Raw genomic sequence first — 15,479 nt, 5'->3', positions numbered from 1 at the left:
ATCAATCGGGTCAAAGGTCAAGGTCAAGGTCATGGAAAGGTCAACATCTTTTTTTTACCATAGCGCAGTCAATTTTTATCCAATTGGCATGCAACTAATGCCAACATGTTCATAATGCAATGCCCAATCTTGTGATATGCGAAGGTATGCGCTCTACCGAGTGCCCGTTCTAGTTTACATATGTTTTGACTTTATTCTTAAATGTAGAAACTAATTAGTTGGCACACGTGTCACTTTTGTTTTCCCAGACGTAAACTGCACCAGGCCAATGAGAAGCTGAGGAAGGTGCTGCTTGAGATGATTCGCAGCACCATTACAACAGAAGACCTGATTGGACAAAAGATCAGCGCCAGAGCCAAAACATGCGAGCAGTCGACCCCCCCGAGGAGCTCTGCGGGGAACAAAGAATCGGGTTCGTTGGCATTTCATACATTCTGAAGTTGCATTGCATCCTATGCTTTATGTCAGGGCTCACTTACAGCAATCCAGACGCCGTTGTACCTGGACCTGTGACGGACGAGACGGTACCCGTTCATCGGTCCAGGAAACGCACCAATTACACGCGTTGTAAATCACATCACTGCTCGGCCAATAAAATAGACGTATTCTGATAAGCGTCGCGGCTCGAGTGAGATATTAACAGACTGGAGAGGCGGAACAGTAAGAGTGAGAAGTTATTTCTAATAAATTTTGACTCATTCATTTTGTAGGTATCTCACTTGCAGATGAGTCTTCAGAAGACACGGAGCTGACGCAGCTGCTCTGTGAGAGCCTGCTGATTTCAGACGCTCAGCTCAATCCCGGGGGAGAAGAAGCGGCTCTGAGCGCCTGCAGCCGGCTGCGTCGCACCGTGGAAACGCTGCTGGAGCTGCTCAACCAGGCCAACACGCAGGTGACGGCTGCAGAGCGCTCCCGACGCCTCGACAATCCACACGGAACCTCTCTTTCCTTCTCATGGCGCTGTTTGAGTTCTACTAATCGTGAGTTTCTGACTTCTCCAGTTGGAGCAGACTCATAACGTCTACCTTTCTCTGGAGGGGAAGTTGTCTCGGGGCAGAGAGGACGCCGCCCAACTCGTTGAGCAGCACAAGCTCCTGTTGCTGCAGCTGGATCAGGAGGCGAAACTGAAGAGTCAACTCCAGCTAGAACTCCACAAGGCGCAGGGTGAGCACTCTGCACTCGTCTCGTCTTCTGGGGCCAAGTGGCATTAGTTTGATCCACTGACTGTTGCCACGCCTCCTCTGCCGATGCTGACGTTTCACCAGTTGTACTGAAGTTTAAACTCAACTTTTAAACACAACTTATATCTGTTATAGTTCACCTTTTTTTAAATGTTTGAAAAAAACAGTGACATTGGTTGCCGTAAGCTAATCAATACGGTTAGGAATAATGTGTAAGCTAAGAATAGCTGTTAGCTCTGCAGAATTTGTAAAAAAAAAAAAATTAGTACAAATGTTTTTAAAGTAGGTTTGTACACTACCGGGTTTTGGGAAGGAAAAATACTGTTTTTGTCAATGGCGTCTTTTGGCTTTAAAGTGATTTAATGGCTTCATCTGCCTGTTGGGAAGGGATGTCTGAAAGGTAAAGCAGGTGGGGAGCAATGCTGTGTACATTATATCGAATATTTCCACTGCTTTTCCTTGAAATCAGACGGTCATTTTCAGCAGGGAACGTAAATACATATTTTCTTTACCTTTCCGTTGCAAAACTTCATGACGTTGCGTGTGTTCAGGGCTTCTGGATGGCTATGTGGCAGAGAAAGCCATTCTAGAGGAGTGTCTGCAGCAAAAAGAGGTTCAAGAGGAAAGACTCGTGGAGGAGCTGGAGGACATGAAGGTGAAGCTCCACCAGACTCGGGCCCTCCCCATGAAGCTGGACGACCTCCGACTGAAGCACCGGGAGCTCAGCGAGGAGCACACGCTCCTCCTGCGTCAGAAGGAGCATCTCACCGCTGGTCTGGGGGAGCGGGAGAAAGGTGAGCGTCTCTGGCTGCATCAAATACGACTCGACCTCTTTCAGGGTCCGTACGGTCATGGAAAACCTGGAAAAGTCATGGAATTTTAAAATGGTAATTTCCAGGCTTGGAAAAGTCATGGAAAAAACTTAAATCGCAAAAGTTTTGGAAAAGTCTTGGAAATTTGTTATATTCACATGTTCATTTACGTCGAGTTTAAAATAATTCATATGTTTTTGAAAGGAAGACTCAAATTATAAGCCGGCGTACGCCAAGTCCAAACAGATGGTTTTGCCCATAAAGGAAAATAGTTTGATTAAAAGAATAAACATTTATATAAGTGTTTCTAAGAATAAACATGTATAGTAATGTTTGTTCTTTTAATCAAACTATTGTCTCTCATTCATTTGTTTCATTTAAGGTGTATTGTATGCTTTGTAATTCTCATTGTTTGAATACTACATTTTCAAAAAGTTTTCATGTACACACTGAGATTTCAGTTTGGTCATGGAAATTTGGTTTAAAGTCATGGAAAAGTCATGTAAATCCACTGGTCAACATGTGTACGAACCCTGCTCTTTGGTGAGCTTGACCCCGCGCTTATAATAACGTCTGTGCTCAGGTGTGTCTTCTCTCCGTAGGCCATTGGCTCGATTTAGATGCTGACGCAGGTTTGTGGGTCAGAGTGGAGTTTGAGTGTGATGAGGGGGTGTGGATGGTCACATCTTGCGGTGCTGTGTGAGGTTGCTGTTCGTACCCCTCGAGTGGTTTGTAGCTAAAGCTCTTTTTAGTGCCGTGTGTTTTTTTAAAACATCTTACACAATGTTTTCTTCCAGAGTTGTCAAAGTGAATGCATTCAGAGCCTCTCAGGAGCAACAGCACAGGATATATTTAACTCCTAACGTCTTCCCGGCTTTTAAAATGCCTCTGTGTGCCTCTCGTTGAAACATTTGCCCTAACTGTACTCTTTTCTTTTATTCTTCAAGCGCTACTGGCTGAGACGGAGCGTTTAACCCAGGATCGGCTGGACTTGCAGCGGCAGGCAGAAAAGGACCACAGCTCTCTGTCCCTGCACCTCAGGGCTCTGGAGAGGGAGCTGGAGGAGCAGGAAACGAAGGGCCTGGAGACCGAGCAGCACCACAAAACCCACAGCGAGGACCTCAACCAGCGCGTCCAAGCACTCGAGAAACAGCTGAAACATGACCGGCAGTTTATAGAAGTGAGTTGGTACCAATTTAAATAAATGTAGCTTAAATATATCCCTTTTTTTATTTCATGCAATTCTTTATAAATATTCTCGTTTCACTTACTTTCGAGAGTCGTGGGGTATTTCTCACGTCACTTGTTCCTGTGCGTTTAGGAGCAGGCCGTGGAGCGCGAACACGAGAGAGACGAGTTCCAGCAGGAGATCCGAAGCCTGGAGGCCCAACGCCGCCAGACGGCCGGCGTGGATAACAAAGGCCACAGGGTGAGGCCCTTCATTTGTTAGCGAGTGTGTACAGTAACATCTGACGGGTAATAGTTCTCATCTGGACATAACCTAAAAAAATGGCGTTTCTGTCTAAAAAGTGGATTGCATTTGCAGCGTGTGTGTTTTTTAAGATGAGTGTCTATGGCATTGCTGATGGGAGTTTGAAATAATGCGTCTGTGGTTGAAGTGATGTTTAACATGTCATGAGCCTGACTTTTCCATGTGTTTATCCCCGTGCTGAACGGATTGCTGTAGTTTGAGGACTTGGTTCTGCAGGTATGACGTCTGACTGTAGCGTACTTCTCCTAGCTCCCTTTGAACTTTTTGCATGGTGTGTGTTGTACATAATTATTTTCATGCAATCATTCGTAGATTAATCTCCACTGCTTGTATGTGCTTCTCATATGTTCTCCACTCATTCCCATTTTAATCCTTCTTGTTTGTTCATATTCATTCGCTTCTGTTTCGCCCTTCATTTGTCTCTCGCCTCCATGTCACTGCTCTCTGGAATGGCTTAACTTCCATGTTCAATACCAGTGGCAGCAGATCCGGAATGGCTAATTCATCTCCCAATCACGTAGAGTTCACTCCATTAAAGAAAAACGATAGATTTTCACCCAAAATGTTGCCTCCCCTCCGTCTCTGCAGGTGGAGAGTCTACAAGCGATCATTAAAGACAAAACGGAGGACCATGCCTCCATTCTTGCAGCCAATCGGCAAGCTCAGCGCGATCTGGCGGAGCGCAACGACGAGATCGACAAGCTGGCTGGGCGAATACGAGAACTGGAGCAAGCGCTGCTGAACAGCACCGAGAGTCACACCTCCGTCGGTCACCTGGAGCAAGAGCTCCAGAGAGCGAAGCTGAGGGAACAGGAGCTCACGCAGGTGAGCCGACCGAACACTCGAGCCGGCGATCGCTCTTCGTGCCGCCGCTCTTTGTCTCTCAAATGCGCCCTCTTTTGTCAGGATAAGCAGGCGCTGGAGCAGCAGCAGCTGTCGAGCAGGCTTCAGATCTCCGCCCTGCAGTCCAAAGCGGACGAGACGAGACACGGTTACCGTGACGACACGCGCGACCCCACTCAGGAGCTCAGCGACGCCCTGGACGCCGCTCAGCAGAGCCTGCAGAGCAAAGAGCAAGAGGTCCGTCGGCGTCAGCTCGGATCATTCGGGCTGACGAGTTGCTGGTTGTTTGATACTTTTGGCTGCAGCGCCACCTTTTGGCACAAATGTGTATGCAAACTTGAGCGAATATTTTAAAAGTCGCCACGCGGGCAGGACGCTTTCTTTGAAAGCCCGGTATTTTTTTAACCACTAACACGTAATGTTGTGTCTTTGCAGGTCGAGGTCCTGCTCGGCCAACTGGAGGCTGTGCAGAGGGACTTGAGCCTCAAAGAGGTTGAACTGAAACACCTTGTGGTCCAGCTGGAGCTGCTGGCCGATCAGAATGCAGCTCGTGTTAACGACTGTCAAGATGAGATCGCTGCCCTGAAGGTCGGTGCCATTTCATTAATTTCGTAATTTCTTTTAAGCCGCTTCAGAAGTACTTGGAAACGCTCCTGAGTTTATTTCTCTTCCCCTGCCCAAAATGCATATTTTTTCCCCAATTAAACTGACTGACCTAAAAATACTTCCATGTATTTTGGAGATGTCCTCTTCTGTAACATCCTAGAAACTCTCTTTCAAACAATGATGTATTTGTGTTTGGGGTTAACTGTTTAACCCTCCTGTTACCTTTATATTTACTAACATATTTTACCCTTGGGGTCAATTTGACCCCAGCAATTAAAACCTCCAGAAAATTATTAGAATTAATATTGTTTCCCAAGTTTAAGTGTGAGGTACTTTATGTTTGTTTGTTGACTACCTAAATAGCCCTTTAAATATATAAAAAAGTTGATATTTCTTATATGTTTGACACAGTGAAAAACAGCCTGGGGTCAAATTGACCCCAAAGAACACCGACATTAAACATTGAATGGGGTCAAATTGACCCGAAAGGTAACAGGAGGGTTAAGTAACCAGTAGGAACGTCAATTGAGGAAGATGGATTAGTACTTAATGAAAATGCAACTGATGGTTTCTTGCATATCCATAAGAAAGAGATGAATGGTGTCGACCAATGGATTGACCTGGTGTACAATGTGAACGTAGAGGGGAGGATTGCTCTCACATTGGGAACCCAGAAAGATATATCTGACTAAACTGTTAATGTATTATTTACCTATAATCCCACATATCAGACATTTAAGTATACATCATAAACACCACATAGTGTACACGTTACCCTTTCATTGTGTATGCATGTCATTTTATTTATCTTTTTATTATCCCCTCCCACAATATCTTTTCTTCATGATTTTGTTTATATTTATTCTCTCCTTCATAGTTAATGAACAAGAACTGACCCCCAGAATAAGCTTAACTTAAAACCTACAGTATAACGTATAATCGGACTGGCATGTACAACTCTGCTTTCAGGAAAATGTGTCCGCTCTCCTCGTCCTCAAGGAGGAGGAAGAGGAGCAGAGTGAGACGGAGGAAGAGACCCTCTCCTCAGCATTGCTCCAGGAGAAAAACCAGGAGATCGACCAGCTCAACGGTGAGCTCCAAAAACTGGAGCAGGAGTTGGAGAACGCCAAAGACGACAAGGTGGGAATACCTACAGACGGTGTGGGGGGGGGGGAGCAACTGCTTTATGTGGAACATGTAATTGTCACGTTCATTGCTGTTGTCTTTCTGACGTAAAGGCTTTGGAGGCTGAGCTGGAGGATCTGCGCTCGCAGGTGGAACACCTTCAGTCTGAAATCACGAGGGTGCGTCAGGACAAACGGGAGGAAGAGGAGCGCCTTCACGAGGTCATCAGCACGCTGCAGGCGGAGCTCGCCACGTTGGGCCCCAACCTGCACGAAGTCAGCGACTCTCAGGACGGCGACAGCATTAACGCCTCGCCGGCTCCCAGCCCCGAACCCGACCACTGCGCCGTCCAGGAGCAGGCGAGGAGGGGAGGAGCTACCAGCCTGAAGCAGGAGCTCCGTCTGAGTCGCTCGTCCTCGTCTCGTTCCCTTAACTCTCATCTCAAGGCGCTCCAGACTCAGCTGGAGACGGCGGTGGCAGAGAAAGACGGACTGGAGCGACTACTGCTCACCCAGGAGGAAGACTACAGAGGGTACGGGGAGGAGTTCGCAAAGAGGCTGACGGCTGAGCGCGAGAGGGCGGATGAACTTCAAGGTGTCCTCGCTGTCAAAGAGGCTGAGCTGGAGGTCAGAGCCCAGAAAGAAGAAGAAGAAGAAGAAGAGAAGACGAGGAAACTATCTGAAGAGGAGAGGGACGGTTGCCAAATTCAAGCCCAAGAGACGAGAGCACTGCGCGAGAAGAACGACCGCCTCGGCTCTCTGGTCACGGAGCTCCGAGAGAACGAAGAGGAGAGCGTGAAAGAGATCGGGACTCTAAAATCAAAAGAGCGGGAAATGCAAACCGAAATGGAAGTCCTTCAAGAAACCCGTCTCACTCTTGAGAGACGAGTCCAGGAGGTTCGGGCCGACGCCGTGGGCACGGAGGAGCTGGTTGCTATGGAAAGGACGAAGATGAAAACCCTCAAGACTGCGATGGGACAGCTTTGTGCTGAACGTGATGCCCTGAGGGGGAGGGAGGGGCAACTCCAGGAGGAAATCGAAAGGCTCAGGCAGGAAGGGAATTCCATGAGGGTTTGTATCCAGGACCTCACAGGTCGCCTCCATGAGAAGGAGAGCGGTCAAGAAGAGGCTCAAAAGGAAGTGCTGGTGAGTATAGATGCAATTGTACAATAAGATGGCACACGCATAGTTTCAACCTTCTTTTTACTTCCTAATTGAATTATAGGCCTTCCGCTAAATAATCTAGAAACTGGAGTATTGCCTATTATTTTGATGGTGCAAAGTTTATCTACATCATTTATAAACGGCAGTACAGCTGACTTTTATTTTAATGTAGTGTAATAATATCTCTGAATATAAATACTTAAATGTATGTGGTACTTGCACTGACTGCCTTTTTTTATTCAAGAGATGAGAACCACAACAATTATTCATTCAAACTCATTCCGCATAGCTTCTAAAAAAATTATTTTGTTGCTTTTTTACCCAAAATGTAGAATTTTTGTTTGCTCTTTGTGTTTCTGTTTAGATTTGTTCTGTTTGTTTATGCCTTATGTAACGTGTATTTGAGTGTGTAGAAAAGCGCCATATAAATCCAAAGTATTATTTATACGTTTTTCTTCAGCCTGTGCTCCAGGTATCACGGTTGTTTGAGTCGAGACGGCAAACATCTGGCTGCTGCTTTTCTTTGCTAGCGTGCAGCTACGCTAGCAACCGCAGGCGAAACCACATCTGGTTCTAGTTAACTGCCGTAGTAACGCGTCACTCCAGAGACGGCAGAGGAAGTGACATTCGAATGAGGAAGCAGGAGGAAAATCTTTTAGCGTTTTTCTTTTCTTTAAAGCTCCGCTTTGTTTCATTTCTTTACCGTTTTTTAACGGAGGAGTTGATGTCGAAATGAAAAGAGGCTGCGACGCGTTTGTTGGTCTGCTGCATGGCTTTGCACTCTGGTCTGTTTTTGATTAGTTCATAGTCGTGTTGTCGTGCACTGAAGAGTTTTCTTGCAGTGTTTGTAAAAGACCGAGTTGGCGTTGAAACGCAGCCCGTGTGCTCCTCGTTAAATAAGTATTTACATTGCAAATCAGTTGTTGCTCTTATGTAAACGGTAGTTTTTCCAGGAAAGCTAAAAGCTGTGAAGTTAGAATATGGTATGTGGATGCAGGGTGTTGTGGATACCAAGAAAGGCTGCTAATGGGAGCGTTTGTCTCAGACCCACGCTGAGGGGACTCTGGCGAAAGCAGACGCTGCCTTGAGGCAGAGGGAGGCTGAACTCGCCAGGCTGAAGGCGGCGCACCAGGCTTTGAGGTCCGAGCTGACGGAGGTGAAACGGGGTCTGAGGACGAGTGCAGAGAAGGCGGAGAAACTGCACGAGGAAGGACAGGTGGGAATATTGCTTGTTTGTTTGTGTATTTTATTCAGTCAATCAACTCCAATACAATATGATCCTATATAATATACAAAAGAGAAAGACTGAAAAGGTATAGGTAGAAGCAAAAAATGCTTATAAATTCCTATACTAAATTGAAATCAAAATAAATCAGAAAATTAATAGAAAATAAAACAACAATAAACAAAAAAATCAAAAACAAAATATATTTATATATACTACCACATACATCTTCCATATAAATACGTTTTTAATCACATTTATAACTCTCAAAAATTCCCTTGAAAACCAAAAAGGAGTTAAACCATTCTTACATCCATTTCAACATTAACAGAAATACATAATCTTTTAATCCCTTTTTTAGCCTTTTGTACCGTGAACTTACAAACATCTCAAATCATATTTACACTCATGTATTGAAAGATAAACGTTGTGCACAGTGCAGTGACTTTGCTTCAGCTCTGCACTTTGTCTGCATTATTTTATAATAAACCAAATCATTAAATTTCATAACACGTGATCTGTAAAATAAAGGGTTTGTGTGCTCATAGTAGCCGACATTATTCATGATGCGTATCGCTCGTTTTTGTAACACAACTGTTGAATTAAAAAGGTTTTATAGGTCAAACCCCACACTACCACACAATAAGTTAATATATGAGAATGAACAAAATATTCAATACAAATTGTGAAGCAGTGGGATTTCTTTCTGTACAGATCCACCGTTTGTATCACGGCGGTACTGGGTGTTCTAAGCTGTATTGACTTCTGCCTTTTTTTTTAACAATATTTATTTCTCCGTCAGACCAAAGAGCGTGTCTTAGTCGACCTGGAGACTGATAACCAGCGGCTGAAGGCGGAGCTTCAAGGTGTCCAACAAGACCTGGCTGTGCAGGAAGAGGAACTGTCCTATCAGCGAGAAGAGCTACAGCAACTCGTACAACACCGTCACCAGCCAGGGTCCCCACAGAAGGGTGAGCACTTCGCTGTGTTGCAAACATACACTCTGCTGTTTAGACTTTCAGATTCTGCACACGGTTCACAGATTCAGCATGTGCATCCTCATCTGCACAAACAAAAACACGGACCCACTGATGGAAAACCAGCCCCGTCGTGCTATTGGAGGTGTAAACCGCCACCGGGAGCCTCTCGCCTCTCTGGCATCACAACGGTAACGAGTTATCACAGTGACATTTATGTTTTTCATCCGGCAGATGTTTCCCACAGAGCTTTCGAGGATGTCGTGAGCGCGTCCCATGAAGCCTCCCTGAGCTCTCCGGAGGTTTTAAGGAGACTGGAAAGCTCCGAAGACAGAATCCCGGAACGCTTCCACGTCTCGGCTCTCGGCTCCCGGCTGTCCGAGTTCAGCACTCTGAACTGCACGGGCCTGGACCTCCACCAGGTCAAGACCTCCCCCAGGGTTGTGATGGAGGCTCCTCTCTCCATGACCGTCACACCAGATCCAGCCACACGGAGTCCCCACTCCCCTGGCGCTGTGTCCGTATCGGACAACTTCTCCATGCTCGACTCACTGGACACCGATAAAGTACGTGGTGATAAAACTCCCACAAGCTTCTCCTTGTGGCATTCGGTAATGCCTTTGGTTCTAATGTAGTTACATATTTGTTTAATCTTTTATAATAACCTTTTCTTAGGTCCCTGAGTTGGAAGAACTTGATCCAACGGCACCTCCGTCCCCCCTGGGCTCCACCTCCTCGTCGGCACCAGAATGGGCCAGTGATGGATATGGCAGCAGTGAGTAGCACCTCTTTTTTCATAGTTTTTGGAGAAAATTGAGTTTCACGACACAATGACATGAGATACTTTTGTCTACATAGACCAGGGGTCGGGAACCTATGGCTCTTCCGGTGACGCCATATGGCTCCCAGACAATTTTGAGTTAAATTGAGTAAAATCTCCGCCCGCCCCCTGTAATTTTCTCTATCGCGCCAGATTACAGAAGAAGTAATGTAAGGTCCTTTTCTTAAAGACGTCTTTGTTCTTTTATTAAACTAAAAGTCTGTTATTGATCGTATCTACAGCAGCATGTCATTTCTGTCTCTACGTGTCGCGTGAACACTTCTCGGCTCTCCGTCTCGAGCTCGGGGCGGAGCAAAGAAAGTCACCTGTACCCCCCCCCCCCTCCCCCCCCGAAGCATCATGCAGCACCAGAAGTCGCATTAAAATTATACGTTAAAAATACTATATGGTTCTCAATGAAATATATTTGGCTAAAAGGTTCCTGACCCCTGACATAGATGGTACTTGTTGCTCGCATCAATCTTTTTTCTTCTCCTTCTGTGGATTACATTGGCAATCAGAAAAATATAGAATATTTTCTGTTTTCCTCTTCAGACGTGAGTTCAGAATTGGGTGCGAGGCTGAGAGTAGAACTGGAACAGACGGAAAGGCTCGACGCTCAGTTTCTGGAGTATCTCCACTGCCGAGGAATGAACCCCGCAGTGAACACGGATAGTGCTGCAGGCAGTATGAGCTACAACGACGACCTGCTGGCGCCCGAGCTTCAGGTAGGCGTTATTGCAACTCGGCAGTGATTCTTTTGATGATACAATATGCCTTGTTTTTACTCTGTTTCTTTCTCCGTCTTTCTACAGAGTCTGTTGAAGAAAGTTTATCAAGAAAGCTGCCGAATTCTCACCCTGTCCCAGCGTCGTGCCGCGTCTTCGACGGATCCCCACGCCTCGGACTCCAGGGCCTTCTCGTCGAGTCGGAGAGCGCATCGGTCTGAAGACGGCGCCGTCACACTGGACCAGCGGGACGGTTCACCCTCCAACCCCCCCATGAGCTGGCAGCAGGAGAAGAGGGCTCTCCAGGAGACGGTCATTGCTCTCCGAGAGCTGCTCTGTCGAATGGCCCAGAGATGCACAGACGTGAGTCTCTGTGGTTTTAAAGGGACTTTACAGTCGGGGACATTTACATCTTCACTTGCTGATCACTTTCCTCTTTGTTCCTCAGACTGACGGCAGAGGTGGAGACGACGGGCACAGAGATCCGCTCCAAATTGATGGACGGGGTGAATCCCAGTTGAGGACTGAGCTGGAGGAGAGCCAGAAACAACTGAAATGTGCTCATGACACTCGGCAAGAGCAAAAGAACAAAATACAGTCCGTCAGGTATGTTGCACACACCAAATAATGACGTTCAAAAGTTAACATATCAGAATAGACTATGTATATTCTAAAATCTATTGTAAAATCAGCTGTTATTACTGGAATGCAACCTACTTTGTGTTTATGTAATCTCTGAAATTGATGACATCATTTTGAACATTCAATTACAATTAAATCCAGCTCATGTCAGCCAGTGAATGCATGTTTAAATGTTACCGCTCACCTCCCTATTTATGAAGTAATCCCCTTTTTTGTGTTATAACGCACTAGTTCGAATCCTAACGGATCCTGCTTCCTCAGTGATTTGAGTAGTTTTAAGTATATTTGGTACTAGTTTAGACTTTTACTCAAAGCAGTGAAAAATAAGTTGTGCTTTTCTTTGTCGTCTTTTCCTTCAGGATGGCTGTGGAAGCGGGTGAGGAAGCTTTGAGACGGGAGCAGAGGGGAATCCAGGAGCTTCAACAACAACTGGACCAGGAGAGAGCTCTGAGTCTCCGTAAGGACAGAGAGGATGAGGAAAGGAGAGAGGTAAGACGAGGGCTTAGCACATGTACCGGTAAACTGAACGTCCTGTAACTTCTCATATCAAAGCTGGTATTCAAATGATGAAATAATGGCACGATTGAAGGTCAGTTGTTAATGCAGTTTGGGAGGTCGTCCACGACGACAGCACATGGTCATTTCAGTATAATTTACATTTACAGTCGGTAACAGTCATGTCTCTTTTTTTCTTACAAAATCAAACTCTTCCTTCTGTTTCTTCACATTAAAAAGCTTTCTAATCGGGATACTGCAAGATCTTTTGTACCTGACATTTTTGGTGGTAGTGTAACTAGTGTTTACTTTCCTTCATGGCAGATTATTTTGGTCGGGGAAATGCAAAGTGGAGCCCCTTACCGTATGAACACAAAGGAATATATTTAATGCTTCCACAGTATCACTGTATTCTTTATATTGTTTGCTCTTTAAAACTCGGTGTACTCGTTCCCCTTTTAAACTCTGACCGATGACTCTCCTCTTCCATCTCCAGGCTGTGCACGTTTCCTCTGAGCAGCAGAGGTCAGAGGTCACGGCTCTGAAGGGTCAAGTGGAACAGGAGAGGGTGGCCTGCAGCAACCTCCGACGGGAGCTTCAGATCGACCGGTCCCGCAGCGTGCTGCTGGAGAAACGCCTCGACGACACCCACAAGGAGCTCGAAGACGACCGGCAGCTTTCCGCTCGCCGACGTGAGCTCGAGGCGCAAGACAAGGCTCGCCTCGAGCGCCTCCTGGCTGAAGCCGAATCTCGCCAAGAAGAACTTGACGCCAAGCTCGCAAATGCTCACAGGAAGTTTGATGAAGAGAGAGAGCGTTGCTCTGGGCAGGTGGATGAGCTCATCCGGAGACACGAGGCCGATGCCGCCAGAGACGGGCAGTTCCTCTCCGACGTGCGCGCCCAGCTCGAGCAGGAGCGAAGGCAGGGGGAGGAGCTTGTCGTTGAGACGGACAAACTAAGAGCTGAGCTCCTGCAGAGCAAGAGGAAATGGGAAGAGGAGGACCGAACGAGGAGAGCGGAGCTGCAGAGGGAGCAGGAGGCCGCCTCTCGATATCGAGTGGCTATCGAGACCTTGAAGGAGCAGAAGCGGGAAAGCGTCTGTGCTTTAGAGATGGAGCGCGAGCGGTCCAGACACCAAGGGGTGGAACAGGCCGAGCTGAAGGACAGACTGCGACTTCTGAAGGACAAAGAGAGGGTGAGGGAGGAGCAGTGGGAGCGAGAGAAGAGGAAGGAGAGGCAAGAGCAGATGGAGAGCGAGAGACGACTGGACAGGACCAACAGCCAATTGGTAAAACATCAACTTACTTCCTGTGCCCAATGCTTTCACAACTGTAATGCTCTTACTTTAGATGTGTTCTGGATACACATGAATGCGCTTCCTTACAAACCATTTCTGGCTTCAGTGTGAGTTGGAGCTGTTGAGGAAACAAGACCAGCAGCGCATGCAGGAGCTCCAGCACACGCTGGCCGATCTGGAGAGCGAGGAGAGAGACATGGCCGCTCGGAGGCTGTCGCGACGGCCCAGCGGGCAGCAGCCCGACGCTGCACCGTCACAGCAGCTCCAGGCTGCACCGTCACAGCAGCTCAAGGCTGCACCGCCACAGCAGCTCAAGGCTGCACCGTCACAGCAGCTCAAGGCTGCACCGTCACAGCAGCTCCAGGCCGGCGGCGCACAACTAAACCAGCAGGTACACAAGTAGTTATTACATACACACTGCAGTCAAAGCCAGAGGTAGTGCTGTGCCACAGAGCCTCGTACTGTAGCACTGTTGGATGTGTGTAATGCTGCTATTATCAAACTTGCCTGGCTTTTGGAAAGTGACTGTATTTATTTAAAATGTGTTTATTCGTTTTGACGGATAAACATAAAACAAGTACGAAAATGTCAGACAAACATAAAAATATACACATATATATATATTTTATATATATAATTATTTAAATATATAAGAATGATATATATATTTGTATTTTATAAATTATTTTATATATATATATATATACACACACTATGAAAAATAGCCTCTTGGCTAACTATGGCACATTTACTGAAATGTATTTATTAATGTGTACTGTCCCTTATTAAATAAACCCAGTTAAAAAAAACACATACATATGCATATATACACACATACATACATACATACCCCAAAAAACACAAAACAACAACAAAAGCAACCCCGGCACCCCTTAATTATCTTTTCCTTGTCAGTGTGTTTACACCACCCTGCATCTATATTTGCATTTCCCTCAAAACCCCAATCTGACCCCCGAGTATTTGACCCCTCCTCTAATTTGGGATAAAAGCCATCGGACGTTTCCACGCTCGGTCAGTTTGGCTTGAGCTGTTCGTCACCACGGCAACCAGACTTCCAAAAGCAGCCGTCCCCGTCGCGACTTTGAGCCGGTCTGTGGGCGTGGCCGTGTTCAGGATCCGCCTCGCTGCCGCCACGAAGCCCGTCGATGAGTCCGACGGTGAGGCCCGGCGGCCCCGGTGGCGTCCGCTCGTAAACGGTGACGGTCTTTGTCTCGCCGTAGATGCCGTCGTCGCCCGGTCTGCTTGAAAGGTTCCTGGAGGAGAACTCTGAACTCACAGAGCGCGTCACGTCCCTGAGTCAGGAGAGAGCCGCCCTCAAACACACGCTGGCCCGCTCGGAGCGACAGCTGCGGCGCGCCGAGAACGAGCTCGCCAAGGTCGCCACGGAAACCGAAAACAGACCCGTCCACGATGTGACCAGCAGCAACAACAACAACTACAAGGTCCGTGTGAAACTCGCGCTCATCGGCATGTTTGTATGATGCCATTGTTTACAAGCTGGCCAGGAATATATTTTACAAGATGAATCACTGCAGAGTTTTCTTAACCAGTTATAGAACGTATTTAGCCTCCTTCAACCCGAGATTATGTCGTTTTCATTGTGTACGCTTTTTATTACCTTCGCATTGAAAATGCGGACGGTTATGTTTTGATCGCCGTGTTATTCGCATAAGTCAAAAAGTATTCAACCGAATCGCATGAAATTTGGTGGGATGATTGGTTATTATCCGGGGACCATTTGATTAGATTTTGGGATCGATCGGGGTCAAGGTCATGAAAAGGTCAAAATCGTATTTTTACCATAGCGCGGTCAATTTTTATCCAATTGTCATGCAACTAATGCCAACATGTTCATAATTCAATGCCCAATCTTGTGATATGCGAAGGTATGCGCTCTACCGAGTGCCCCTTCTAGTTATTTAATTTTTTCAGCTGCAAAAGTGCTACATTCACAAGTGTTAGACCGCCTCAAAGAAATGACCACAGGGGCACTATGCATCCAAACTTTGCCTCACAGACTAATCAATACAGCAATATTATTTAATTCTGGTT

At 46.5% G+C, this 15,479-nt stretch overlaps 1 protein-coding gene across 2 annotated transcripts in view; it reads left to right on the top strand.

Moving 5' to 3' along the window:
• Positions 1-15,479, top strand: part of pcnt (pericentrin) — a 40,877-nt gene that overhangs the window by 21,959 nt on the left and 3,439 nt on the right. For both annotated transcript variants that reach the window (XM_056426059.1, XM_056426058.1), the window contains exons 33-55: positions 249-412; positions 711-892; positions 1,002-1,164; positions 1,733-1,975; positions 2,941-3,173; positions 3,315-3,422; positions 3,681-3,701; positions 4,074-4,310; positions 4,392-4,565; positions 4,764-4,916; positions 5,904-6,074; positions 6,173-7,204; positions 8,268-8,438; positions 9,250-9,418; positions 9,659-9,990; positions 10,100-10,199; positions 10,800-10,972; positions 11,060-11,335; positions 11,421-11,578; positions 11,974-12,103; positions 12,606-13,397; positions 13,513-13,797; positions 14,648-14,869. In XM_056426059.1, the coding sequence (XP_056282034.1) occupies positions 249-412; positions 711-892; positions 1,002-1,164; positions 1,733-1,975; positions 2,941-3,173; positions 3,315-3,422; positions 3,681-3,701; positions 4,074-4,310; positions 4,392-4,565; positions 4,764-4,916; positions 5,904-6,074; positions 6,173-7,204; positions 8,268-8,438; positions 9,250-9,418; positions 9,659-9,990; positions 10,100-10,199; positions 10,800-10,972; positions 11,060-11,335; positions 11,421-11,578; positions 11,974-12,103; positions 12,606-13,397; positions 13,513-13,797; positions 14,648-14,869 (5,689 nt within the window). The remainder of the gene's footprint in view (positions 1-248; positions 413-710; positions 893-1,001; positions 1,165-1,732; positions 1,976-2,940; positions 3,174-3,314; positions 3,423-3,680; positions 3,702-4,073; positions 4,311-4,391; positions 4,566-4,763; positions 4,917-5,903; positions 6,075-6,172; positions 7,205-8,267; positions 8,439-9,249; positions 9,419-9,658; positions 9,991-10,099; positions 10,200-10,799; positions 10,973-11,059; positions 11,336-11,420; positions 11,579-11,973; positions 12,104-12,605; positions 13,398-13,512; positions 13,798-14,647; positions 14,870-15,479) is intronic.

Source organism: Pseudoliparis swirei, chromosome 11 (assembly GCF_029220125.1).
Source record: "Pseudoliparis swirei isolate HS2019 ecotype Mariana Trench chromosome 11, NWPU_hadal_v1, whole genome shotgun sequence".
NCBI classification, from domain to species: domain Eukaryota; kingdom Metazoa; phylum Chordata; class Actinopteri; order Perciformes; family Liparidae; genus Pseudoliparis; species Pseudoliparis swirei.
Note: the sequence above shows the minus strand (reverse complement) of the source record. Positions and strands in the feature narration are given on the sequence as shown.